At 32.0% G+C, this 24,446-nt stretch overlaps 1 protein-coding gene across 6 annotated transcripts in view; it reads right to left on the bottom strand.

Annotated features, from left to right (window-relative positions):
• Positions 1–24,446, bottom strand: part of LOC129799821 (uncharacterized protein DDB_G0280205) — a 74,049-nt gene that overhangs the window by 36,732 nt on the left and 12,871 nt on the right. For 2 of the 6 annotated variants that reach the window (XM_055844056.1, XM_055844081.1), the window contains exon 1: positions 9,604–9,825. The exons of 1 other annotated variant lie outside the window; for it this stretch is intronic. In XM_055844056.1, the coding sequence (XP_055700031.1) occupies positions 9,604–9,629 (26 nt within the window). In that variant the 5' untranslated portion in view covers positions 9,630–9,825. Of the gene's footprint in view, positions 1–8,314; positions 9,330–9,603; positions 9,826–24,446 lie in introns of those variants that run through there. 3 more of the 6 variants (XM_055844073.1, XM_055844064.1, XM_055844106.1) reach the window with 3 other exon arrangements.

Raw genomic sequence — 24,446 nt, 5'->3', positions numbered from 1 at the left:
ACTAGTCAAGCCCACGAAACTTAGGGGCAAAAAGAAATATTCTCAAACAAATTGTATTAAGGAATTTGCACGAAAATTCTTTCATTCTAGCACTCACTTTCTCCAATCACTTAAGGCACCTTCTTAGCATTTTCTTCTTTTTTTTTTCTCTCTCTTCTTCAATTGCACATTTCATTATAACATCCCATTTTGTGACTGAACTCGTGATAATGAAAACCCATTTTGGTCGATAGATTTTCAAGGTGGAGTTGTATCGTGTCAGTTGAACACCTGACCCAATTCCCCTATACACACAACATATTCTCTTTCTCTCTTTCATACTCTCTCTCTTCCATCGACAGCTCTGTACATATACGCTTAAACCACACATAAACTTGGGAATTGAATAACATAGCAAAAGCTTAACATCAAAGTTTTATCCATGGAAATTTCAATATAATATCTTCTATGCCCACATCAACCCTTCATCATACACATAGTATCATTGATTGTGGTAGATTCACCACTTTACGCCACCCTCTGGAACCACTTTCCGCCACTAACTAAAAACTCAAAAACAAGCGTCTGTTATTATACAAATTCACATTCTCACTGACAAATTTGAGAATAATATTCGTTGATTCAATGATCTTTCGAAATTACAGCAGCACAGATCCGGCTACATCAGTACTTTTGGTTAAATAGTTTTTAGATTTAACGGTAGAGGAGGTTAGGTCAGTTTCACTCAATTGAACTTTTATTCGAAACTCATTTTCTAAACGAATATGAATACTCAGAAAATAAATACAACAATCAATCTGAAACTAACTCTTTTTGTCCTTTTTGTTGTAAAATCTGATTAACTCTTTTATAAAGATACTTCTATTTCAGTCTAGGTGAAACTACACTGAGAGAAATCTGAAAAAGTTAAAATAATATTCCTGAAATGTTAATTTTGCCCTGCAGTATTGATCCAAAATCGGTGTAAATATTACCCTTTTTAGGTGTATTGGGGGTTAGAGTTACCCTTTTTCATGTTAATTTTATCCTTAAGAAGGTGTAAAATTAACATTAAAAAATGTTGATATATTTTTACACCTAAAAAGTGTTAAATTTCTGAGGAAAAAATGTTAATCGCAGCCTCTTTTTTTCTCAGTGTAGGACACCACCGAATGGGGTAGCACCGAACACTGGTTTTTATTCCTAAATTACTTTTAGGATATGACGACCATTTTTTCAAAGAACAAACATTATTTATAAATTCATACAGGTCTCTTCCTCTGAAGTATAATATCTGAATAAAAAATCGCAGTGTTTGGTGCTACCCCATGTTCAGTGGTGTCTCAGTTTGTCCTAACATTAAGAAGAGTTGTTTCAACTCTATTCATTGTAACTCATACTCTCTTTGCTCTAAAATTTACATGAAACTGAGACTTATAATAACACTTTTTCATAAAAATAGGTACTTTTTCAAACTAATCGAAAAATGGATAAATTTTAATATTATTTTGTTTATCTTATACTGTTTCTTTTATTTATTTTTTTTTCCCTTTATCTGAAGAGATCCCCATATTGTGAGATAGTAGCATTGATGCACAATGCACACGTTTTCACGAAATTCTCCTAAGCATATTTTTATTCGATTTTGCTTTATGAAGTTTTCCAAACAAAAATCATCTCGACTGAAGTATATTCTTAAATCAAAAACTTTCAACATTAGGGCAGAATCACATTAACAATAAAATGCTCGCTGTAGCCTCGCCGTATTTCGTTAATTTACGCATTTTCATTGCAATTCTTACGCAAATTTTCCATTACCGTATTACCTTATCTCATACCCGGTGACACTAGGTGAAAATAATATAAGAAAATTGAAGAAATAAAACGAAAATTCGATAAACGGTGAGCAAAAAAGAACTGTAAGAGGAATTATTCGTACAGTTTTTTTTTTGCTCACGGTTTATCGCATTTTCGTTTTATTTCTTTAATTTTCTTATTAATTATTTTCATTTAGGGCCACCGAGTTTGAGATAAGGTAATACGGTAATCGATAATTTGCGTAAGAATTGCAATGAAAATGCGTAAATTATCGAAATACGATGAGCATTTTACTTTCAATGTGATTCTGCCCTTATACTCATAAAAATAAATAAATTCAAAGTTCAATTTTTTTCTGGTAAAAGTGATCGAAAGGTATAAATTCAACTTATCACCAGAGAGAACACTAATCAACCCTATACGACTGTAACCTAATTTTTCACCTAGGGGGAAGTGGGACATCTTTGAATTAGTGTACTTTTGAAATTGGACTTTTTTCTCCTATTTTTAAAAGGAATTTAGTCTTATGATAATATAATTTAACTTCACGGTTAAGTGCAGTTCCATTTAAAAATAGGTGAAAAACGCCCAATTTTAAAGCCGGCCCAATTGAAAGTAGCCCAACTTCCCCCTACATCGTCATCCTGATAGAGTTTCTTAGAGGTATTTAGCAAAAAGATTTCTTATTATTGCTTGACGCCAGAATTCCCACAGCAAAAAAAATGCAGGCACAGTGAAATTCTCTTCTTTCACCCTCACATTCATTCACTCCGGTCTTGTGCTTTTGATATCATGTGGCAAAATCTATGAGATAAAAATAAAACAAGGCTGTTAAGCATCGTGTAATCAGTGAGACTTTATAACGCGATTGAGACAAATTACTTTTAGCTCATTCCTCCCCCTCACACAAATATACATCTCTCACTAGAGCAATTTTCACCTATTGATTTTCAATATATATACACCATCCTGCACCCCTCTCACTCTCACATCTTATAACCAAATCAACTGTTCAAAATTCACAAGGCATTTTCCAAGTGGACACCATCAAATGCATCTACGATGCAAAAATAGCCACAAAACAGTTTAAAAGGATAATTCTGAGAAATTTTGCACTTCAATATTGTAAAAATTTAAGATACTCTGTTCTGCGTCGTCCAATGACCAACTGTTATGGCAACCCAGAGGTATAATCCACACTTTTTCAGCACTTCTCCACCATCCTCATCATATAGGCAACACTCTCTATGCTAGGATCAATAAAATTGAAAACTATGGCAACATACATGAGGAACATACAACATTTTCTTACCATTAATACTATGGAGTCTCACTGTCGTGGAGGAAAATTCTATACTATGACTCTATGTGCATTTAACTTGCTCCAACACCCACCCATGGTCATATTCTCCACCATCGTCCTCTAATCCTCCACCACTTAATGCTACGAGCACACTAAGTATATGTAATGTATACACAAGGGATGAAGGGCGGAAAGGGTTCGAGAGAGAGAGAAAATAGTTTTCAGTTTGTGGAAATTTTACCTTAATTTCGGTGCATAAGAAAATTTCTGAAATATACACTGCTCTCAAAGAAAATTCTGCAGTGTCACATTATTCCATTAATTATCAAAAGGTTAGTAAATTTCCAGATAAAGAACATTATAAATATGAAAAGATTGCTATCTTTAAACATGGCAGAAAAGTCTTATTTCCGCAGAAGACACAATAAAATATCCATGTTTCATTGTTAATTCATAAGAAAATGTTAATTTTAATACTTATCACCACCTTTATATTCATTTTAGCATATTAATATGTGTGAAGTTTATTTGTGGCAATACCCTAGTCACAATTTGACTTTGGTCATATACCAATTTATACAATTTCCTACATAATTCGATAAACATCATTTAAAAGAAAGTATGTAATTTGTTTTATGATTGCTTGATTTTGTAATTACATGGTTGGAGTTCAGGGGAACTAGGAAATTACGGGTAACTGGAGCAGTAGTAAACATGGGGTAGTTGCAAACACTATTTATTTTATATCCATTAACTGAACTTATGTCGATCATTTTTTCAGTAAACAATGATCCCTACACTCTTAGAAAAAATTAGTTCGTACAAGCTTATATGCAGTTATTAGAACTATAAAATATAGTAAATATAGACCCAACTATATATTTAGTTTGGGTAACTAAATGAAATAGTTGACCACAGTTAGTTAAAGTATCCTTTTCATTTAGTTATCACAACTAAATCAAAATAGTAATGGGTACTATAACATATTAGTTCCAATTACTAAATAAATGGGGTTGATACCCATCTTATTGGCTGTAATAACTATATCATATTAGTTGTGGTTACTATATAGCATTCATTGTGATGCATATTTCTTATTAGTTGCTTAAAATTCGAAAGAGCTTCAACGCATTACTAAAATAAAAACCACTCTTTACTATTGGAAAAGTAGTCATAACTTTATGAAAATATAGGCCCATCTATTTACATTGGTTGTGAGAACTAAAAGAAATTAGTGACCAATATTAGTTGGGATAATGATTTCATTTAATTAACATAAGCAAATATAATTGTATGAAAGCATTATGAAATAATTGCCGCAACTTATCCACGTAAATATTGTCTTATATTCTCACTACTAATAAATTTATTATGAGTATAATGTTTTAAGAATATAAGAACTATTTTAAATAGATTTGATAATAATCGCCCGAACAACTAACTTTCATTAGTAATCACGTCTAAACTTTTCTAAGAGTGTACAGTAGGTTAAATTAAGCTAATTCAAAACCTGCTCCAAATGGAAATATTTCACTACTCCAAATGGAAACGTCATTGTTTTCATGATAAATACAGTACTAAATTATTATATTTATATATTTTCTATACCACAGTTTCATTAATTAGTTAATTTTGCTCCAAATAAAGCGAAAATCCATTCATATTCACAAATTTTAATTTGTTAATTTCCCAGAAAAATTAACAGTGTAATTTTTCACCATCGAATTTTTATAATTTTAGATAATTTGTGGATAATTTTAGTTAAATTAAGTGATAATTTATATTGTTAACGGTACGTGAAGTTTTCAAATGAAATAATTACCCATTTCGTGAACAAAAAGGGTTTTTCTAAAGTATCTGCAAATGTTTCAATAAGAAACCCCGGAAATATGATTTTTTGGAGAGATTTTCTTATTGTTTTAGATGGGAAAGGAGAAAAGACCAGAAATAAGAACAAATCCTGCACTCAAGAGCAACTCAAGAAGGTTTTGGAAGCCTTTCGTCGCGGTTTCACTTACGCTGTTTGTCTCCAATTAGAAACTTTCCCTTGTCTCCATTTAGATTAATATGTTTCCAATAGAAGCATTTTACGCTCGCGTATTTTTCTTGTATTTATGAAGTTTTCAAATTATATCTAAAGAATTTTCACTAAACAGTAACATTCTAGAAGAGTCAAGAAGCAAATTTATGTAATTCGCTTCAGACAAATTGAACCTAAAGTGTTGAATCTTCTGTCAAAGTTATAACGTCTGGAAATGGTTTTGAATTAGAATATTTACCCTATCTATGAATTATAAAAATCACTGTGTTCCCAATTACTTCATGTTTACTATTGCCCAGTTTCCCCTACATAATTAATAATTTCACATTTCCTCCCTGAAATATTAGTGAAAAATTACTGAAAAATATTAATTTCTTTCAACCCTAATACATAACAATTTAAAACTTGATGGTGGTAAGAATTAAATTACAGTACAATGTGAAAATTAATTGCTGTGAACATTTCAATTTGTCTCCCATCAAACCAACAAATGTTGCGACAAAAATCTATTGGATAGAGAATAGGTATAAAAAAAATGAGAAGAAAATTGTGTTAAACACGATATTTTGCAGCTCGTTATCATATCACACCATCATATCACAAGTCCACCATTCTACTATACAATCTATCCTCATCTTTCTCACTTCTATTCATATTTAATCATGTGATTCAGTTTTTTCCTCTTTAAGTGTCATTTTCATCATCTTCCTCTTCACATTTCCCAAGTAATATATCTCTTCTGTGAAATTATCAACCTCTTCGCGGATTCCACAGACATCCATCACCATGAATATCTAGATACTTTTAACACCAAACGGTAAAGTGTCTCAATTTACTATTTAATTCATGACGCTAAAGTTATAATTCTTGTTTATCTATCCAACAATATTGTAGTAGAGATATGGGCTTTTTGCCTATGAATTTTAGTTAAATAATATACCACCCAGTTTTGGCTCTTGGTTCCTATCTTTTTCTGCGGTTGAATAACACTACCCAACGACACTCCTGGGGATTTTGTGCAACAGTGGCGTCTGACTTTTGGTGGAGAGTCGCATCATGTACACGAAAACCTCAATTCCACTGCCAAAAAACTCTAAAGGGGAATTGTGCCAAATTTCGGACAGCTTGCTATTTCAGCCACTTCTCTTATTCCTCAAATTTCCATAAATTTTTTGTCCTTTTCTTTTAGGATTGTACATCAATAGTAAGAAACTGAACAATTAAAAAAATCTATCGTTGAGTTGAATTAATTCGATGAATATCGATGTACAAATTACTCACATTTTCGACGTTAAACTTCATGTATACTGAAGAACATATATGCTTGATTAAATGTTTCCGATTTCAGAATATACTAAAATCAGTTCAAATCGGTTGAGAACAGGTACACTCAGTCCCGGGATTAAGCACATTTTTGGGACCAAAAAAAAAAACGCGCGAAATGGCAATACGCATCGAGAAAATTTGCATACCCACAGGGGCTTTCTTATGAATAAATCGACTGTAGAACGAATTTCGCGCGGAGTAAAAATAGTTCAAGCAAAAAGATTCAACTGTTTAATAAAATGCATTAACAAACAGTACTTTTTAGCCAGAATTCTTCAATAAATAGTTGGAATATTTAAAAAAATTACCTTAATAGAAGAAATTAAAGTTTTATTCTGAAAAAGTAGCAAAATGTTTTCAAATTTCCCGCGTCGCAACATAGTATACATTCAGGTGTATTTCAAAAATGATTTCATAAATTGACTCCCAAGGGTAGACAAATTTGCATAATTGTTTGTGCATAATTCCGTCAGGTGCATAATCCCGAAGGACTTAACGCCGGAACTGAGTGTAAACGGTAAGTGATGCGAAAATATATCAAGTTTTTTCTTAATGTGAATTTTACAACATTTTAGTAAGGGTAACTGTGACTAACTGTGAAAGAGTTGCTGTGGTAAAACTTTGGAACAGTCCCGGAATTACCAGAAACTTTGTGTCCGATATTACACACAAAGCAATGTCAATACTTTTGTTCAATACTAAATTTATTAAGAATTATTTTAGAGAAAACTAAAACGTTTAACTACTTTGCAAACAACACTTTGGAAAATATTTTTTGTATGATAAAAAATGAAACATTTTGTATTTAAAACATAATTCTTTAAACTAAGAACATTGGTGCTTGTATGCAACCTGTCCGATATTTGGCACAGTTCCCCTACAGCACTTTTCCTTCATTTCTCTCTACCATCTCACAAGGCGACAATTTGAAATTTACAATTCTTAATATCTCAAATATTCTAAAAAGACCAAGTACAATTCTCACACAATTTATGTAATAATAAACATTATTCCTTGCGCGTTTTCAACTTGACGTGGTGATGATAACATTTTTTTTTTTCATTCGCTTTTCATTATGGTGTATCATCCAAACCAACATTACCAACTTCACTTAACGTATAAACAAAAATTTTATTATATGTGTTTGATCAGCAACGAAATGGAGGCTAACAGCAGTACGTTATTAAATTGTACATTTTGTCGTCAGACAAAAAAAAACAACACCAAACGCAATACACTAAAAAAAATCGAGTTAAACAACATAATAGATTTTGGATTGAAATATGAGACGAGAAAATCCCTCAATTGATGTTGATGTATATAAATGTGTTAATGATGCTGCCGTTTTCAGAAGATTGTTTTTTTTTTTTTAATTCATTCGGAACAGCAAGAAAAAACAGACAATCCTGATGTAAGAGAATTTGAAATGATGGTATAACTACTTTTGAGGACACCCAGCCCAGCACGTCATCTTCACATAACCCGAATCCTGTATTCAAGACTCCATGGGAACCTTGCTCGCCATACACATATTGATGAAGTACATTCGCGCACACAATATATAGTGATGTAATAATCAAATACAACAAAATCGTTTGAGTTGCCAGTTGCCTTGAAGAAAATTATATCTGCCACATGTAAAACCTGGTCAACTTCTAATCATTACATAACGACAAAAATTACATTTGTACTCAAATTTTTCTATCTTTGCTCTTTTTTTTATTACTTGCCCTATATCTCTTTCTCACTCACACTGCACACAAATAGAACACATCATTTATCATACCCCCCTTTCTATATAGCAATACAATATCTCTTATGCTAAAAAGTTAAGCAAATTCACTTACAATCTCATAATTCACCGAAAGTGAAATTGTCTCCAAGAAGTGATTTCAACAAAATCAGTTGATGGAGTATTTTGCAAAGTGTTGAAAATGTTCTTTTCTTGAATTTTCTTTCAGAGAAAATTGTCTTTGAAACTTTCAGGCACTCACACTTAAAAAGTTCACATTATACATATATTTTTTAGTGAGATAGGAAAACCAAAAGTTAATAATGTTGTAAACAGGGGGCTTTTCAGAATTTGTCTGCAAAAACTTTCTCCTGTTTCCTCAATTCAATTTTCGCACTTGTCTCCTTTATAAATATTTTCCTCTTCTTCAGTGTACCGTCTTATTGTGAGTTAACTAAACGATTTATTAATGGTAATATCTCTTTGAGTGATTACACAATGGAAAATTATACACACGTTTTGTGTTAGATGGTAAAAGCATCTAAATCCAACAGTTTATAATGGGTGACCGACTTTTTTTCTCCTCGCTCGCGTCGCGAAATACAACACAATAATGAATATGACGAGTAGAACTTGCTCCCGGTTCTCTCGTAGTATTCTCTGACGATTCTATAAGCACTGCTGGTTGGTAGCTGAAAAAGAGGAAATGACATGGACATGGACGATTTTCATTTGAGTTCGGCGCGACATACACACTCCTCAAAAATTCTCAACTATCTCACTCACTCGCAACTCCCCTACCCAACGAGATAGCACTACGTCTCTACTACGTCTATTTCCCAAAAGTTCTTCGCACGTATTATTGGAATCTCACCCATATTTACACTCTTCTTTCTTTTAATCGGAAAATCGAGTTTCAAACTACCCCAAACCAAATTTTAATAACATCCATATTTCTATTTTTTTTTCTTTTAATTCATCCAAAATTTTTATACTTATTTTCACCAACATCGATTTCACTCACACTCTCGCCCCATCTCACTCGCTAACACTGCGAAAAATTGACTACCCAAAGAGACAACCTACAATCATCAACCAAAGTTACTTCTCTCAGCAAATTTTCTCTACACAATATACCCCTTCTCTCGTTCACTTTCAGTATCTCTTCTTACTCGATTCTGACTCGTGAGATGCCGGGCTAATGGAATTTTCTTTTTACCAGCTTTCTCTCTCTATCATTCACTTTATCAATATAGTCCCGGCCTCAGTCACATTGTATATATTGTGGCATATATAGCACCTTGGGGAATTGAGAAGTAAAAAGAAAAATCCCATACACTACCAAAATGTATGAAATTCAATACATATTCGCGATTGTATTAGGGAATCATCTCATCAACTCACTCTTCAACACTGCGAGATGTGCACATTTTCAGTAATCAAATAAAATACATTTTTATTTGTAACATATTCCGGACGTCTCGTTTACACAACACTGATCATTCAGAGATGTACACATATTGAAGAATTTAACCACATCACCATTCGCCACCAGTAGTACAACCCAAAAACTTGCTGTTCTGGCTGGTTGCCTATACAATACACCACTCTTTGCATCTCTATCTCACACTGAGATTGGCCTCCTCCAAGAAACAGAGCCAAAGCATTCGAGGCACGAGAAACTGAATCTCTTCGAGTAACCACTTCCAAAAGTGGAAGTACAGAAAGTATGGGGATTTTTTTTGCCCAAAAAAAAAACATTTATTTTCCCCTCTGTCACGCAGGCCACAAGTAAACGAATTGTATCTCTTGGCAAAGCACCTTAATTCGCTTCAGATTATTTTAATATTTATATATATATATATATATAAACATATATATATGATGCCCCGTATACCTTTCTGCACAATATGGAGCTATTACACCGAAAACTTAAAAAAAAAATGCCTTCGCCCTAAACCTTTTTTAGCACATGACTGATCTAAACCAACTATCGACAGAAATTTTGATTTTTCACATGAGATACAAAAGTAGAAAAAATTGAAAAACAAGCATAGGGTAGTGGAAACACTTTGTGCTATGGCTCATTTAATGCTACCTTGAAAAAATTGGTAATGTTTTATTTCAATATTGTGGTATATTTGAGAATTGCAAAATCAAAGTATTTGTTCATTTTATTACTGATCGAACGCAAAAAGAGAGCAGTTATATAATCCGTTTTTTTTCAACCTGTCATCGCTCTTCTGGAGCTTAAACGGTAAAAGATATCAACTTCCGGTCTTCAGTGACCCCCAATAAAACATTATCTCCAGACGTTTTTTTTTACTTTTTGCCCTACGATGTTTTTCATTTTTTTAATGATTTTCGGATATGTTTTAGAGGTAGGGTCAAAAAATATCTATGACCGGAAAATTCTTCATTTTGAATTATTAACCGTTTAACGACGAGACATTTTTTACGGACTGAAAATCAACAATAAAAATTAAACTGAGAAACATAATCAATGATAAGTTTTACATCTAACCTTAGAAAGTCCAACAGAGTCTGATTCGGTGTATTTTGTGCTTCTATGAACGATAGGGACAAAAATAGCCCAAAAATTTAAGTCATTTTTCTGACGATACCAATGAATAATATTTTTCGCTTTAATGAAAAATATTACGTATGAGAATTGTGGTTTTTATTGCCAAAAGGGTTTTGGTTAAAAAAAATTGGAAGTATAAAAAATAAATAAAATAAATTATGAATTTGAGAATTTAAAAATTCGCCATTTTTGAGGTTAAATATTTATTACAAAGCAAATAGCTAGAGATTTGCAAAAAATATTCTAGATTTCTTCAACCTTCTACTTTACAATTATGTACAGACGTTAGAAAAAAATAACTTTAGGTAGTCAGGAAAAAATATTTTCTTTATGGGACATCGGTGTTCCAATCGTCCTTGAAGGGTTAAAGAACAAAGGTAAATCCCCTTGGAGAACAAAATTTTGCAATCGATTTGGTTGAATTGGGTTTTTGTGGAAAGATATTGAAATTTCGGACCCGGCTGCATCGGTTATGAATCGGTTACGTACTAGTCCCCGGAGAGTGGCCTTCAAAGTTGAAGCCAATTTCTTACTTTCACATACAAATGCGCATGGGAATTTTTCTGCACTCGTGATCGTTATGCTACATATTTAAAAATTGAGAAGTTTTTCCGTATTATAAGATACTTTTCCGTATGGAGGGATAAATATACTAAATTTTTGTTTAAATATTTTATTTCCTTTGAACACTGTGAGCTGAGTCCGATATCAATTTAGGAATTGGCTCAAATAGCTCCATATAAAAAGGCCAGCTTGCCAGGTGCTTGGTTACGTACCGATAATTGAATCATAAGTTTGTTGCCGATCTAGAGGTCAAACGGTAAGAGATATCGACTTCCCGTCTTCAAAAACCACCCCATAAGTGGACATTATCTCGAACAGTCCAGACCAGACTGGGCTGCCATCTACACATCACTTGGGCAGGATCTACTTCGTTCAGTCTTTGAAAGTCAAAATTTTGGTACACATTTCCCGCAAGAGGATTTGGAGATAGACTCTTTTACTGTATCCACGATCGCGATGAATACAGTGATTTTTAATATACCACAGAGTACCAATGGCTTTTCATAGCCATTTGGACTGGAAAGTTTGGTAAACAGCCGGAGATATAAACGTCGTCTCTTGTATCAAATGCTGTCACAAAAAAATGCAGATACGACAATAGTCGATGCAATCGACAATGAGTTTTAGTACAAGTCAGACGATATGCCAGATATACAAAAAAAAGAAATGACAGACGTTAATTTTTCAAATGCTAGATTTTATTTTTAATGTGCCAGCTCCATAATTCGACTTCTTTGCGCAGAAAGAAAAATAGGTAAAGTCCGCAAGCTCTTGAAATCAACATGCTGTCATTACTTGAATTAAAATGTCATATTTTATCATATTGTGTGCCTCTCATTTTGGTACACACAGAGGAATGTCTGGTATCATTCCACGGGAGAAGAATCAACAAACACACATTACCCAACGACACAATATTTAAATACACAGAAGCATCATCACAAATAATAAAATTGTCGCGACACCAAACCACAATTACACACAGCAAATAAAAAAAAAAGTTAAATAGAGTATATTGTTAGTAGAAAGGTATATATATTATAATATGTATGATAGTGGTTTTGTGTCTCTCTTGGCATATCTTTTACACTTTAATACATATATCAATTATTATCATAAACGGTTGGTATGGTAACGTACTTTGTGCACATTGGCCAGATTATAATTCATTCGCTGTATATGTCTCTCTCTCTTTCACCCATTTTGTATTAAACCTCCTGGCATACCACCAACAACATGACGCAGTTGTAATAATAATGCTAGCTGTACTTTTAACCAAACACCCATACACTGTACTAACTTGGGAAATCCACAGTGTTCCCATATTCTGACAAAACCCATATATTTTTTTCTAAATTTTTATAGCACAATACTCAAGAAGAAAAAAAATTGAAAGTAACTTCTTCAACCAGTCAATAGAAAATAAATATGTACAATACTTAATGTACATAGTCACAGAAATTGGGTAAAAATTTACCAGAAAATTTACAAGGAAAAAAAACTCGCATGCAATGGCATAGAGAACACATTATGCCAATTTGCTAGTAAATTATCACAGTGTTAGCAAAACTAATTCAAGTGGTTTAGGTGAAGGAAGTAGAAACTCCTCAATACCCCCAACACTTGAGGCCATTTAATTTACTAAATATACATTGGAAAAATTTCTTTGTTGCTACCTTCAGAAATCGTGCATGAAAGAATTTTGTTTTAAAATTTTTATGGCGAAAGAAAATAAAAATGGTAGACACAATTTCTCATCTTCCTCGTGTTAAATCATAAACAACAGTCATTAACCAAAAAAAAAAGTGGAAACAAGATCCGATTCAATTTACTCATACGAAATAACCTTTGACACTATTTTGCTCTATTCCATATGATTTTCTATAGATGAGAATGAGAGTGATTATTTAGAAAGACAATTTTTCACACATTTGTAATACACATGCCATAGAATCAATAAACAGATCTGAATAGAGAATCTGACAAAAAAAAACAATCGCAGGAAAATACTAATCAGATTTTCTTAACCCTTCAATATTATTCGAATGATCAAATAGTACATTAAATGAAAACTATTTTACTTTATAATTTTATGGATGTACTATTTAATATTTTATTAGCACAAATGTCTTTTTTTTGTAAACAAAACTTTCGGTATCCCGCTTACGTGAGAAAATGAGATGACAAGAATTCTATTTGGATCTCCATATCATCTGTAACTAAATATGTTTACAATCTTACTCGTGTTTAGCTCATGAGCAAATTGCGGGTTTGTTTTAAAACACTGTTTTCATAACTTAGTAAGTAGTGAGCGAAATTCAAAATATTTCCGATATAAAATTAACCCTATGACATATATATATATATATATTTTTTTGAAAAATATTATATCGCTTGATATTTTGAAGATTAGCAAATGAACAGCAAAAAATTAAATACGATCAGCAAAGACTTGAGTGGTGCTTCTAAGTTCTGAAATTAGATTAAAATAAAAATGACATACAGCTGATTAGATAAGCTTCGCAATTCTGCTTTCTCTTTTTGACTGACCTAGCCCCAATGAAATGTAAAAGATATTGTAAAACTAAAACATACTATCAGAGAAAGGACATTTCCACCGTGAAATCAACGCTGAGAAGATGGTACACTGAGAGAAATCCGAAAAAGTTAAAATAACATTCCGGAAATGTTAATTTTACCCTGCAGTATTGATCCAAAATCAGTGTAAATATTACCCTTTTTAGGTGTATTAGGGGTTAAAGTTACCCTTTCTCAAGTTAATTTTACCCTTAATAAGGTGTAAAATTAACACTAAAAAATGTTGATATATTTTTCCACCTAAAAAGTGTTAAAATTCTGAGGAAAAAAGTTAATCGCACCCTCTTTATTCTCTCAGTGTAGACACATGAGTGGTGGGAAAGTTCAAGAATGAGATGAAATAAATTCAATCAAATTCAATTCAATTCAATTGTAAGGTTAATCAGTATTCAATTTAGTACTTTAAAAGTAGGGGAAAGCGCGTTACCTTTGGACGACTCAAAATTTGAACAATTCATTTTTTTTCAATATGTTTTTAATGAATTTGACTCGTTATTTTAATATATTTTAATGGCTAGGTAACATGCCACAAATTTTCCGAAAAGAACCATAGAATAAATCTATTAAGAACATAGAAAAAAAATGAGTTGTCCGAATCTTGAGTTGTTTAACCCTTTAAGGACGATTGGAACACCGGTGTCCCATAAAGAAAATAATTTTTCCTGACTAACTAATGTTATTTTTTTCTTATGTTTGTACGTAATTGCAAAGTAGAAGGTTGAAGGAATCTAGGATATTTTTTGCAAGTCTCCAGCTATTAACTATATTGTAAATATTTAAACTTAAAAATTACGAATTTTTAGATTCTCATATTGAAAAATTATTTTTTTATACTTCCAATTTTTTCTAAGCAAAACCGTGTTGGTAAAAGAAACTACAAAACTCGAACATAATATTTTTCATTAGAGTGAAAATTATTATTAATCATTGGAGTCGTCAGAAAAATGACTTGAATTTTTGGGCTATTTTTGTTCCTGTCGTTGATGGAGACAATCTGACTTTGTTGGATTTTCTAAGGTTAGATGTAAGACCTTTTACTGATTTTGTTTATCGGTTTCATTTATTGGTTTTCGGTCAGCAAAAACTGTCTCGTCGTTAAAGGGTTAAGGATTAACGCGTTTTCCTCTATTGGATTTTTTCTTGCAAAAGTTTTTCGATAAAACTTTTTGGCTAAGTGCATGAGTAAAAATTAACACCATTGGAATTTACTTTGAAAGATTCATGATTCAGAAGCACCCTTCTTTTCATTAAAATACTTGGTAGAAACTAATACTTCTTTAAAGTTTCGATTTTGAGGACCTGTCATCGGTGACGAAAAACAAAAATTTTTTTTTCTACAACTATTTAGAAGTAACAATAATTTTTTGTCAAAAAAAGTCTCGATGGGTTACCGGTGAGTCACTAGTTTTCAAAAAGTTAAAGTATCATTGTATTTGAAGAAAAGCATACAAAACGTGTAAAACCTTAATATTAACATTTGATGATTCGTCAATTCCATTCTTTTAAAGAGATGAACATTTAAAGCTATACTTCGGGAGACAAAACCATTTAAAATTGACTAAATATAACACTCTGTCAAGAGCGAAATTCAGTTGCGTTCCAGATCTTAACCGGCAAAAATACAACAAAGACCGGACTAGTTTTGGGGTGTAAGGGGAAGTGGGACACCTTTGAAATTGGAATTTTTCACCTATTTTTAATTAAAATTGAGCCTTATAGTGATATAATTTAGCTTCTCTATCTGTTTGTGCAGCTAAATTATATCACAATAAGGCTCAATTTTATTTAAAAATAAGTGAAAAATCCCGATTTCAAAGGTGTCCCACTTCCCCCTACTCTTTGCAACGTTGTAGTATTTTGTCTACCGTAGAGGAAACACCTCAAATTGAGACATTTTAATGGGAGTTCCTCTAAGTGAAGGAGAAGATCCATCTTTCCTATTGTTGTCAGTAGTCAACAAGAACGGATTTGAATCGAAGTTATGAAATTGGTTCTTTTAAAAATTCTAAATATAACAAAAGTATCAAAATTATCAATCAGATCAGAAAATGATCGAAATAAACTTGTCATTAGGAATTGTATTTCGTTCTCTGAAAGGGTTGAGAAAGATTAAAAATTAATCCTTATTTTTACTAGTGTATTTATAGGTTTGATATAGGCTTTTCCGAAAGATAAAATTCAGGAGTTTTCCCGTCTATCAGCTCCATTGATTAATTTGAATTTTTATATTGCATAATTCTGCGGTACCGTTGAAGGGTTAATTATTCGTTATCAGTCAGGGACACGATGATGTGGAAGTTTTCATTCTTTAAGTTACTTGACGAAGGTGCCTGATTATACGTATATTGACTTAGCCAACAAAGTTTTATTATATACACAAATATTTATTTCAAGCCATTTTTAGTCTATTTTTGTATAGTGAATTCTCAAATTGAATTATACTAGGGTAAAGTGATATAATTTGGAATTAGTGTTACAAGTTGGACAATTCGCCGGTACAAGTTGGACATGGCTTTTTTCTTGATAAATACAGTACAAAATTTGTTTTTAAGCACAAGGAACCAAATTATAAAACTAAAGCATTAAAAACATACAAATAAAAATGAAGTACTAAATTTATCAAGACAAAAAGCCCTGTCCAAATTGTACCATTGTCCAACTTGTACCACTGTCCAACTTGTACCACTTTACCCTACTTTGAATTACAATATAGTTGCACTATTTTAAATAATGAAATAATCAAATGTGTAAAAATTAGAAAATGATTTATTTTTGATTTATACATTAAACTGATACAACAAAAAGGTCTTTGCTTTTATTTGTGCTTTTGTTTTCCTCCATATTATTGCTTCATGAAAACTTATCTATAATCCATAAACAAATGAAAAGGGGCGACATAACACTCTGACTAGGTCCATTCTGTGCTTTTGTGTGAATTTGACTTAATTGGATTTCACGGTGGATGCCCTAACATCTACTTAATTCGGAAAATTACCCTCATACTCGATTATCTTCATATATGTACATATATATATCTGCATTCTTCTTTCTCCGCATTGCTCCACATTGAAGAAATTGGACAGTAAATTTATTCTGTCGCATTATCAATTATGCTAACACAGCCCAAAATTATTATTTACTGATTATTGGATAAAATTCCCTGGAATTTCAGAAATTCCATTACATTTTAAAAATCAATTAACATTATAGATCATAAGTTACACTTGCAAAATATCATTAAATATTATGGATAATATATAAATTCTGCATTGAGAAATGGAAAGAAAATGCAGTGATTAGAAGATGAGCAGAGCAGCTTGTGAAAAAAATTTCAGAGATAAATTACACTTTGTTGTGTATATAAATAAGAAAATTGAACCAAATAGCTTTCTTAGACATCGTCTTCTAATTCTAACACAAGAGTGTGATGTTGATTAGATAACATGACGCCTCATAGTTCAACAAAGCTAACATCTCACAGTACATATTTAAAAGATAAAAAGTACTGAGTGAGAGATTGCAAGCCGCAGTTGTATAACCTTTAGCACACATTACCTACATTATATACATATATCTATTCTATCACAATGTATTGCATTTAATTAATTACATCTCACTATATATGCTACAGATTCTGAGGCAATATAGCATATTCAACAAAATGATTTACACTGAAACTCTATTTTCCATTCATTTATATATACATATATATTATTATTAAGCTGTGTGAGGCAAATAATAAATTTTCGAAAGGAAAATCACTCTCAAGATTGAGCGAATGGTGTACAAAAATGGGACAGCAAGGTGTATTTGTGACACAGTTAAGCATCTCACATTAAAATTATTAAGTGAGACAGAAACTTTTGACCGGTTTTATATTCATATTTTATACAAATGCAATATATACTCAAAAAAAAAAATACTGGAAAATTATATGAGAAAGACCTGCACTTCCCCCACCCCATTTGGTTGACTCTAAAATTGATTTTATGCGTGAAAAATTCCATTCAATGACAACCTGCTGAGGTGCAAAATGCTATATAGGAGTTTATTAATTTCTCAAAATGTACAATAACATTTTGTCGTTGTTAATCAACCATCTGCTCTGCAGAAATATGAACACTCTAAATTCTCTTTTTTTTTCCTTCATTTAACACACTCCTCATGTATATACAATGAAACACTTAAATAAAGTAATCATCAGTTAGAGAAAAGTGGATTATAAATTCCACTGGAAGGTTTTGTTGTACCTCCAAAATTTGCTCCACCATCTTCTGCACCTCAGCAAGTACACGCGTTTTATCTTATCAATTATGAAGTCCCCCATATCTTTAGCACCATCTCCTCCTTCTTATTCCTGTCGCACATACAGTAAAGCACCAACATCTCATTAGCAACAGAAATAAGTTATATTTGAATAAAGTGAAGAAATTTTGAGTAGCAAATATTGCATTATATTTATAAAAATATAAATAAAACAATTTGTTTTTTAAAAAAATATAATAATAACTAAATAAAATTACCCCAAAATTGACATTTTCTCACTGAGAAAATTTACATAGGGAACGAAATCTTGACGATATAGCGTAAGAAATGATGATATGCACAATCATTTAAAATACTATTAATACACTCATACACCAAGAAGATGAAATGTGAGCGAGTATTCAGAGGTGGAGTTACTAACAAATAACTTCTTCACTATTTATTCACAATGTGTTATTATTAACATTTCGAAAACGACGAAAGAACCAATTTAGAGACAACACTCTCGAGTCGTGTCGCATTTTGATAAAATTAGCGATTCTCGACTTTCTTGCGTTTGTTTCGTCATCAAAAATTCCGCGTCTCGTGTCTCCCTCCACTCATACCCCCTTTTATATATATATATATACATATAAAACTCTCGTTTAGTGAAGAAAATCAAAAACCACAAAAACTAAATAACTGCCAATTTAATATAAATCCTCTTTTCTCTCATTGCTCTCTATAACCAAAAGCTCATACTATTTAAAAGAGGTTAAAATGTGAATTCCATGCTTCTTTGTCATCACGATCGAAAAGAGACTCTTTGGCACATCGCACGAAGTTGTTTGCAGGGGAAGAAGAAAAAAAGTTAATTATACTTTCACTAACTGAAACATAATAAAATACAACAAGTATTATGGAGCATCCGCATATCGTTGTCAATTTTCTACACAAGACACCAACTATACAAGCTTTTATCCGTACAAATTCCCATTTAAGTAACTATTAATGACATACCAACATCGTCACGATTAGTGTATAAAATTTCATCAGGTGTTGGTATTCTTGCACATGCCGCTTCGAACATTTTTAAATCTGATATTTCTTTTTATTCTTTTATCAATCTCCATTGCCAAATTTAACTGTTTTTATACTTATCCACTTCATGCCACAGAGCAAGAAAAATCATAATACATAAGAATTACAGTATACTTTTTCGCATTCTCTCATTATTACCCATTTTCTCTTTCACACTACCTTTCAGGGGTACTTCATCGCAATAAATACTTCAATATACGACTGATAAAAAAGCAAAGTAATCAGTAATAAAACAATTTTGGGAAGTAAAAAATTCCATTTTGATCCGTAAAAAACTAAAGAGCCATCGCATCGTATAAATTCCTTTAAACTAAATCGAAAAAGCCAAGGTCGTCCGTAAGTTCTCCATTTTCCCGTTTTCCTATTGCTAATGACATTTCACTACTTTTGGATATTTACAATTTATGTTTTCGTTTCGTATGTACTAACCAAATTTCATTTTTACTGACTACTTCTACCAAAATACTGTTCAATTTATTGTATTCCAAATTTAATACCCTTTTTGACAAGTAAGTGTATTAAATTTGACATATAAACAGCGTACTCTAAAAACAAGTCTTGTCAAATTAACAAGAAAAGTTTGTAAAAATGACGTTCCTCCTTTTAAAATATAACAGGATGTTTTTTTTCAAATTAGTAAATAACATTTTTTTTGACAATATTTTGACAAGATTCACTTGTCCGTTTAACAAAACCTTTTCTTAGAATAGTTTTATTCAGAAATTTTCCGCTGTGGCATCACCTTGGATTTAAATACAGTGGAACCTCGATAGAGTCAACTAATTATTTCCAGGCCTGTTGACTCCATTGGATTCGGTGACTCTATCGGAGTCCGAGAAAAAATCAATCAAAATGTGAAATTTTGGTATAAACGTCACAAAAAGAGCAATAAAACCAATTTTTTCTCATTTTCTTCTTGTTCTGAAGAATGGGCGCTAAATGGTTAGAGATATCTACTTGGAGTCTTCAGGTGACCCCATAATCACATCGAACAGACTGGGCTTTTTTACATGGTCATTGCTTTTGTACTTCTTTATTGCTTTTTTACACGTGGAAAAAATATTCAAAAAATTGAGGCATCAAACCAATTTTTGCATCAATTTGATCTTTTTCCGTTCTCTGAGACAATATTCTTTAAAAAGAAAATGATATTTTAGTAAAATTAGCCAAATTTAAATACCTTGAACAAAAATCAAAAAGCAATTGCCCGGTCAATTGCTTTTTCTTGACAGTTTCGTGTCACATAGTCCGTTAACATTCTCTATTTGAATTCACTGTTCGAAATTTCATCGACCACCATCGAAATCACCTGATGCCAGGAAAAATCAAAAGAAAGGAAATTTTACTCATAAAACTCTTGTGAAAACTTTTGAAATGTATTTAAAATGAGTCTAGGCTTAGTGAAATTAAAGTTTAGTATAAAATACATGTAAATAATGCGAATTACATTGTTTTGAACAACTGAAAATATTTCCCGCCTTGGACATTTTACTTACACTGGATGGCGCTGTTCTCAGTGAGTTATCTAATCGAAAACAATGAAGGTGTCATATTCACTTCTCCATTGCTTCTTTGAAAATCGATTAAAAGAACAATGGCCCAGTCTGTTCGATGCTAATAAGTCAACCTGGGGATTATTATCCTCCCTACCCCTCCCCTTTTCAGCGCCAAAATCGTTTTCTTTTTTTGTGATTACAGGAAAACACGTCAATCGGGATCCTAGGGCTTAATCAAAACATCTTAAGACAAGAGAGCAAAGATAAGAGAACTTTCAATCGACCAAAACAAAACGCTTAAAATCACGAAAAAAATTATTTTGTCGAAATTTGATTACACGGTTAATATACGAATTTTATAATAATATTGTTTTTCTTGTGTTATAAACGTTACATTGATACACCAAAACACTGATTTTAATTTTGAAAAAGTAATACAATCAATACAATCAATAATAATGGAAAAGTTGGCTCTATCGGAGTCAATTTGGGTCCAAGTTGACTCTATTGGAGTCCGTAGAGTAAAAAAATAGGTGTTGACTCTATTGGTGATTGACTCTATCGAGGTTCCACTGTATTTTAAAAACTGTATTTCTTATCTAAACTAAATCTTAATTGAAGAAAGGAGAGCATTATTGTTATCCATTGGAGTATTGCACCCCTGAACAATTCAATTACACTCAGCAAAAGGCTATGATACCTATAGTAGACTGCCTGATTAGACAAGGACGTGCGCACAGCTCTACTCAAGACGTCAAACTTCAAGTTAAGTTTATTTTAAGTCGAACCTTACCGTTTTTCATTTGCAGTTTAAAAAGTTTTTATTTTACAGGAGCATGTTATTTATTTTTAAGATAATCTACTTATTAGAAAATTCTTTTAAGTGCAATTAATCACAACAATAACATTAAATAAAAGAATAAGATTAACAATAAATATAAGAAAGTTGAGAGGCAAAAATAAAATAAATGAACAACCCCTTGCATGCCAATTTTATTTTTTTTGCTGTGTGCGCTAAAGAGTCTTTAAAAATTGCCGATGAGACTTTTATATAAAAGAAAGATATGAAAAGAAATTGAGATGATGTTGTAGAAATGTATAACATGGGAGAAGGCCAAGTAATTGATTATCATTTACTGTAAACAGTTAACTTGTTCCGAAGAACTTCTTCTGTGCGTCCATTTTAACACACACACAGCACCATTGAGGAAAACACGTCAAGAGAGAAAATGTTGATTTGTGGACCAAATTGAGTTCAATAATCGTTACTCAAATTGCTTATATTGAATTAAGTGAAACATCATGAAATGTGGTAGCCAGAGAACAGGTAAACCTATCAGGGATTCCACCTTTGTGGTTAGTCCAAAACCATAAATCACATACATTTTATGTCATACCATGTGCAATATATAGAACAATAAATATAGGTATATAATACTGTGAAATCTATACAAGGTGGATATTATGGCTGAGAAGGAGACACTGGCTGCAATGTAGACACTAATCTATCATTGAATAAATCATCATTAAATTGCGATTTTTCCCTTATTTGCTACGTCCAGTGTTAAATGTGTATTGGGGCGTCTTTAATAGTTTATATAGTTGACTTCTATCAAAATTTGCTATATAATATACCACGTAAATGGTGCAGTGAAAATAGCGACGTTGTCATTATTGTCAGCGTCGTCATGGACATTACAAATAAAGTCAATTATTGTTTGTCACTGTCTTTAGGATATTTCTGTGTAGAAGCAAACAAAATGTAACAATATTCCTTTGCAAAAGTCACCTTTTCTTTTGCTGCACAGACGGACACGCCAAAAAATCTTGACTAATTGTATTTTCGTGGAAATTTTAGGAAAAGGAGAAAAAAAAACTATGGTGAAATTTTCATCATCAGCAAATACCGAAAAAATGTGTATCATCTAGAAGACAGAGCAATTTGCCAAATAACAAATATGAGCAGAAGCAGAAAACTACGCAATTTGCTATACAATAGCACCATCATCTTTGTTATAGCTCGACATCCATAGAAAGAAAGCAATATATTGTATATAATCCCTCGATTTTTCGAAACATCGAAAATTCCACCCTCAATGTCTCGGTTAATCATATCTCGAAATATTTTTGCAATTTTCTAAGAAAATATGACAATCTTTGTTTATCCGTCTGTTTATTAACAGAAGCCAAACGGTTAGACATAACAACTTGGGGATTTCGAGGACCCCCACATTATATCTTTCTTCGTGTTATTAAAGTGATTTTAAGTTTTTTATATACACCTAAAATGCAAAAACATTGAATAATCCCCTTTAATAGTTTCTCAAGGTTAAAATTTAACTACCTGTGACAAGTTTGGGTTTGTTTTCGACTCATTTGCAAAATCTTTGTATCTAGAACGCCTTTTTTTAATATTTTTATCGAATATTTAATTGTGCCATTATTACACAACTGCGACCAGGTTTATATTATTAAAGAGGTTTAAATTGGTATTAAACTCATTAACCCTTTAAGGACGAATGGGACATCGGTGTCCCAAAAATAAAATCTAATTTTTCGGACTCTTTAGGGAACAAAATAATCTATAATAAAAAAACAAGTTTTCGTTTTTATCGCGAATTTTGATAATTATGCTAGCCTTAAGACCATGTCACATGTAAGATTAATATTAAGATTAATACTTTCTAAACTGCGAGAATGGCAAAAAAAAGATAGCAATTGTTTTATCTTGCTTCTCTCTGACATTTCCCCTCTGCGTACGAAGTTGGCAGCACTACATAGCTCGAAAACTGACCGAATCACAGTTGGCACGCATGGAAAATTGCTCGTGTGCCTGTAATACCATTCAGAAATCAATTAATACGAACAGTAATATCTTACTCATCGTATTAATCCACTAGAGTGTACTCTTTCTAACACACGTGATATTCCATTTGAAATTGTGCATATATATACCTCTCTCTCCGGCTTTTCTTAATATTAATATTAATCTTATATGTGACACCACGGTTATTATCCAAATTATTAATACACAATCAAATTTGACGGTAGATTCAATGCGTCAAGTGGGAGAGTACTCGCTCTACGATGCAAGTATACCGATACAAATCCCCTTTTGGTGACCAGGAATTTTTTCTAGATGTAAACTACACTTAATTCCCCTAGGACTGGGATTGACATCACCATTCCTGTACGAAAATTAACAATACATGTCCTGCAATCCCGTTTATGGAAAGGTCTGGTTCCTGTAGATGTTACGCCAGCATTATATAAATTTCTATAAGCGGTTTTCTACTTGAGACTTAGCTCAGTTTTCGAAGGTTTCAAAATTTTAGCAAGAAATGTTATTGGTTTTTCAGAATCTAATAGATCATATTTGCCTTTAATAAATCCTATGATAATTTTTTCCATGAAATTTTGATTGGTAAGAAACTAGAGCACTTAAATCATATGGCAAAGCCTTAAGTTTGAAGTCCGTATATTGCTCCATGCACAATAAATTTTATTTTTATAAACATGTTTTCGACATTTAAGTGAGAATGAATGAAATCTAGATCTAGTCATCTCGCTCACTCTCATAGAAATTTTCAAATCATGTTTACATAACAAAAGTTAATGTACGTTGGGCATATGACATCGACCTAATGAATTCGAGCGTT

The sequence above is a fragment of the Phlebotomus papatasi genome, chromosome 1 (assembly GCF_024763615.1).
Source record: "Phlebotomus papatasi isolate M1 chromosome 1, Ppap_2.1, whole genome shotgun sequence".
Taxonomy (NCBI): domain Eukaryota; kingdom Metazoa; phylum Arthropoda; class Insecta; order Diptera; family Psychodidae; genus Phlebotomus; species Phlebotomus papatasi.
The sequence above is the reverse complement of the archived record's forward strand: the minus strand, read 5'-3'. Positions and strand labels throughout refer to the sequence as shown.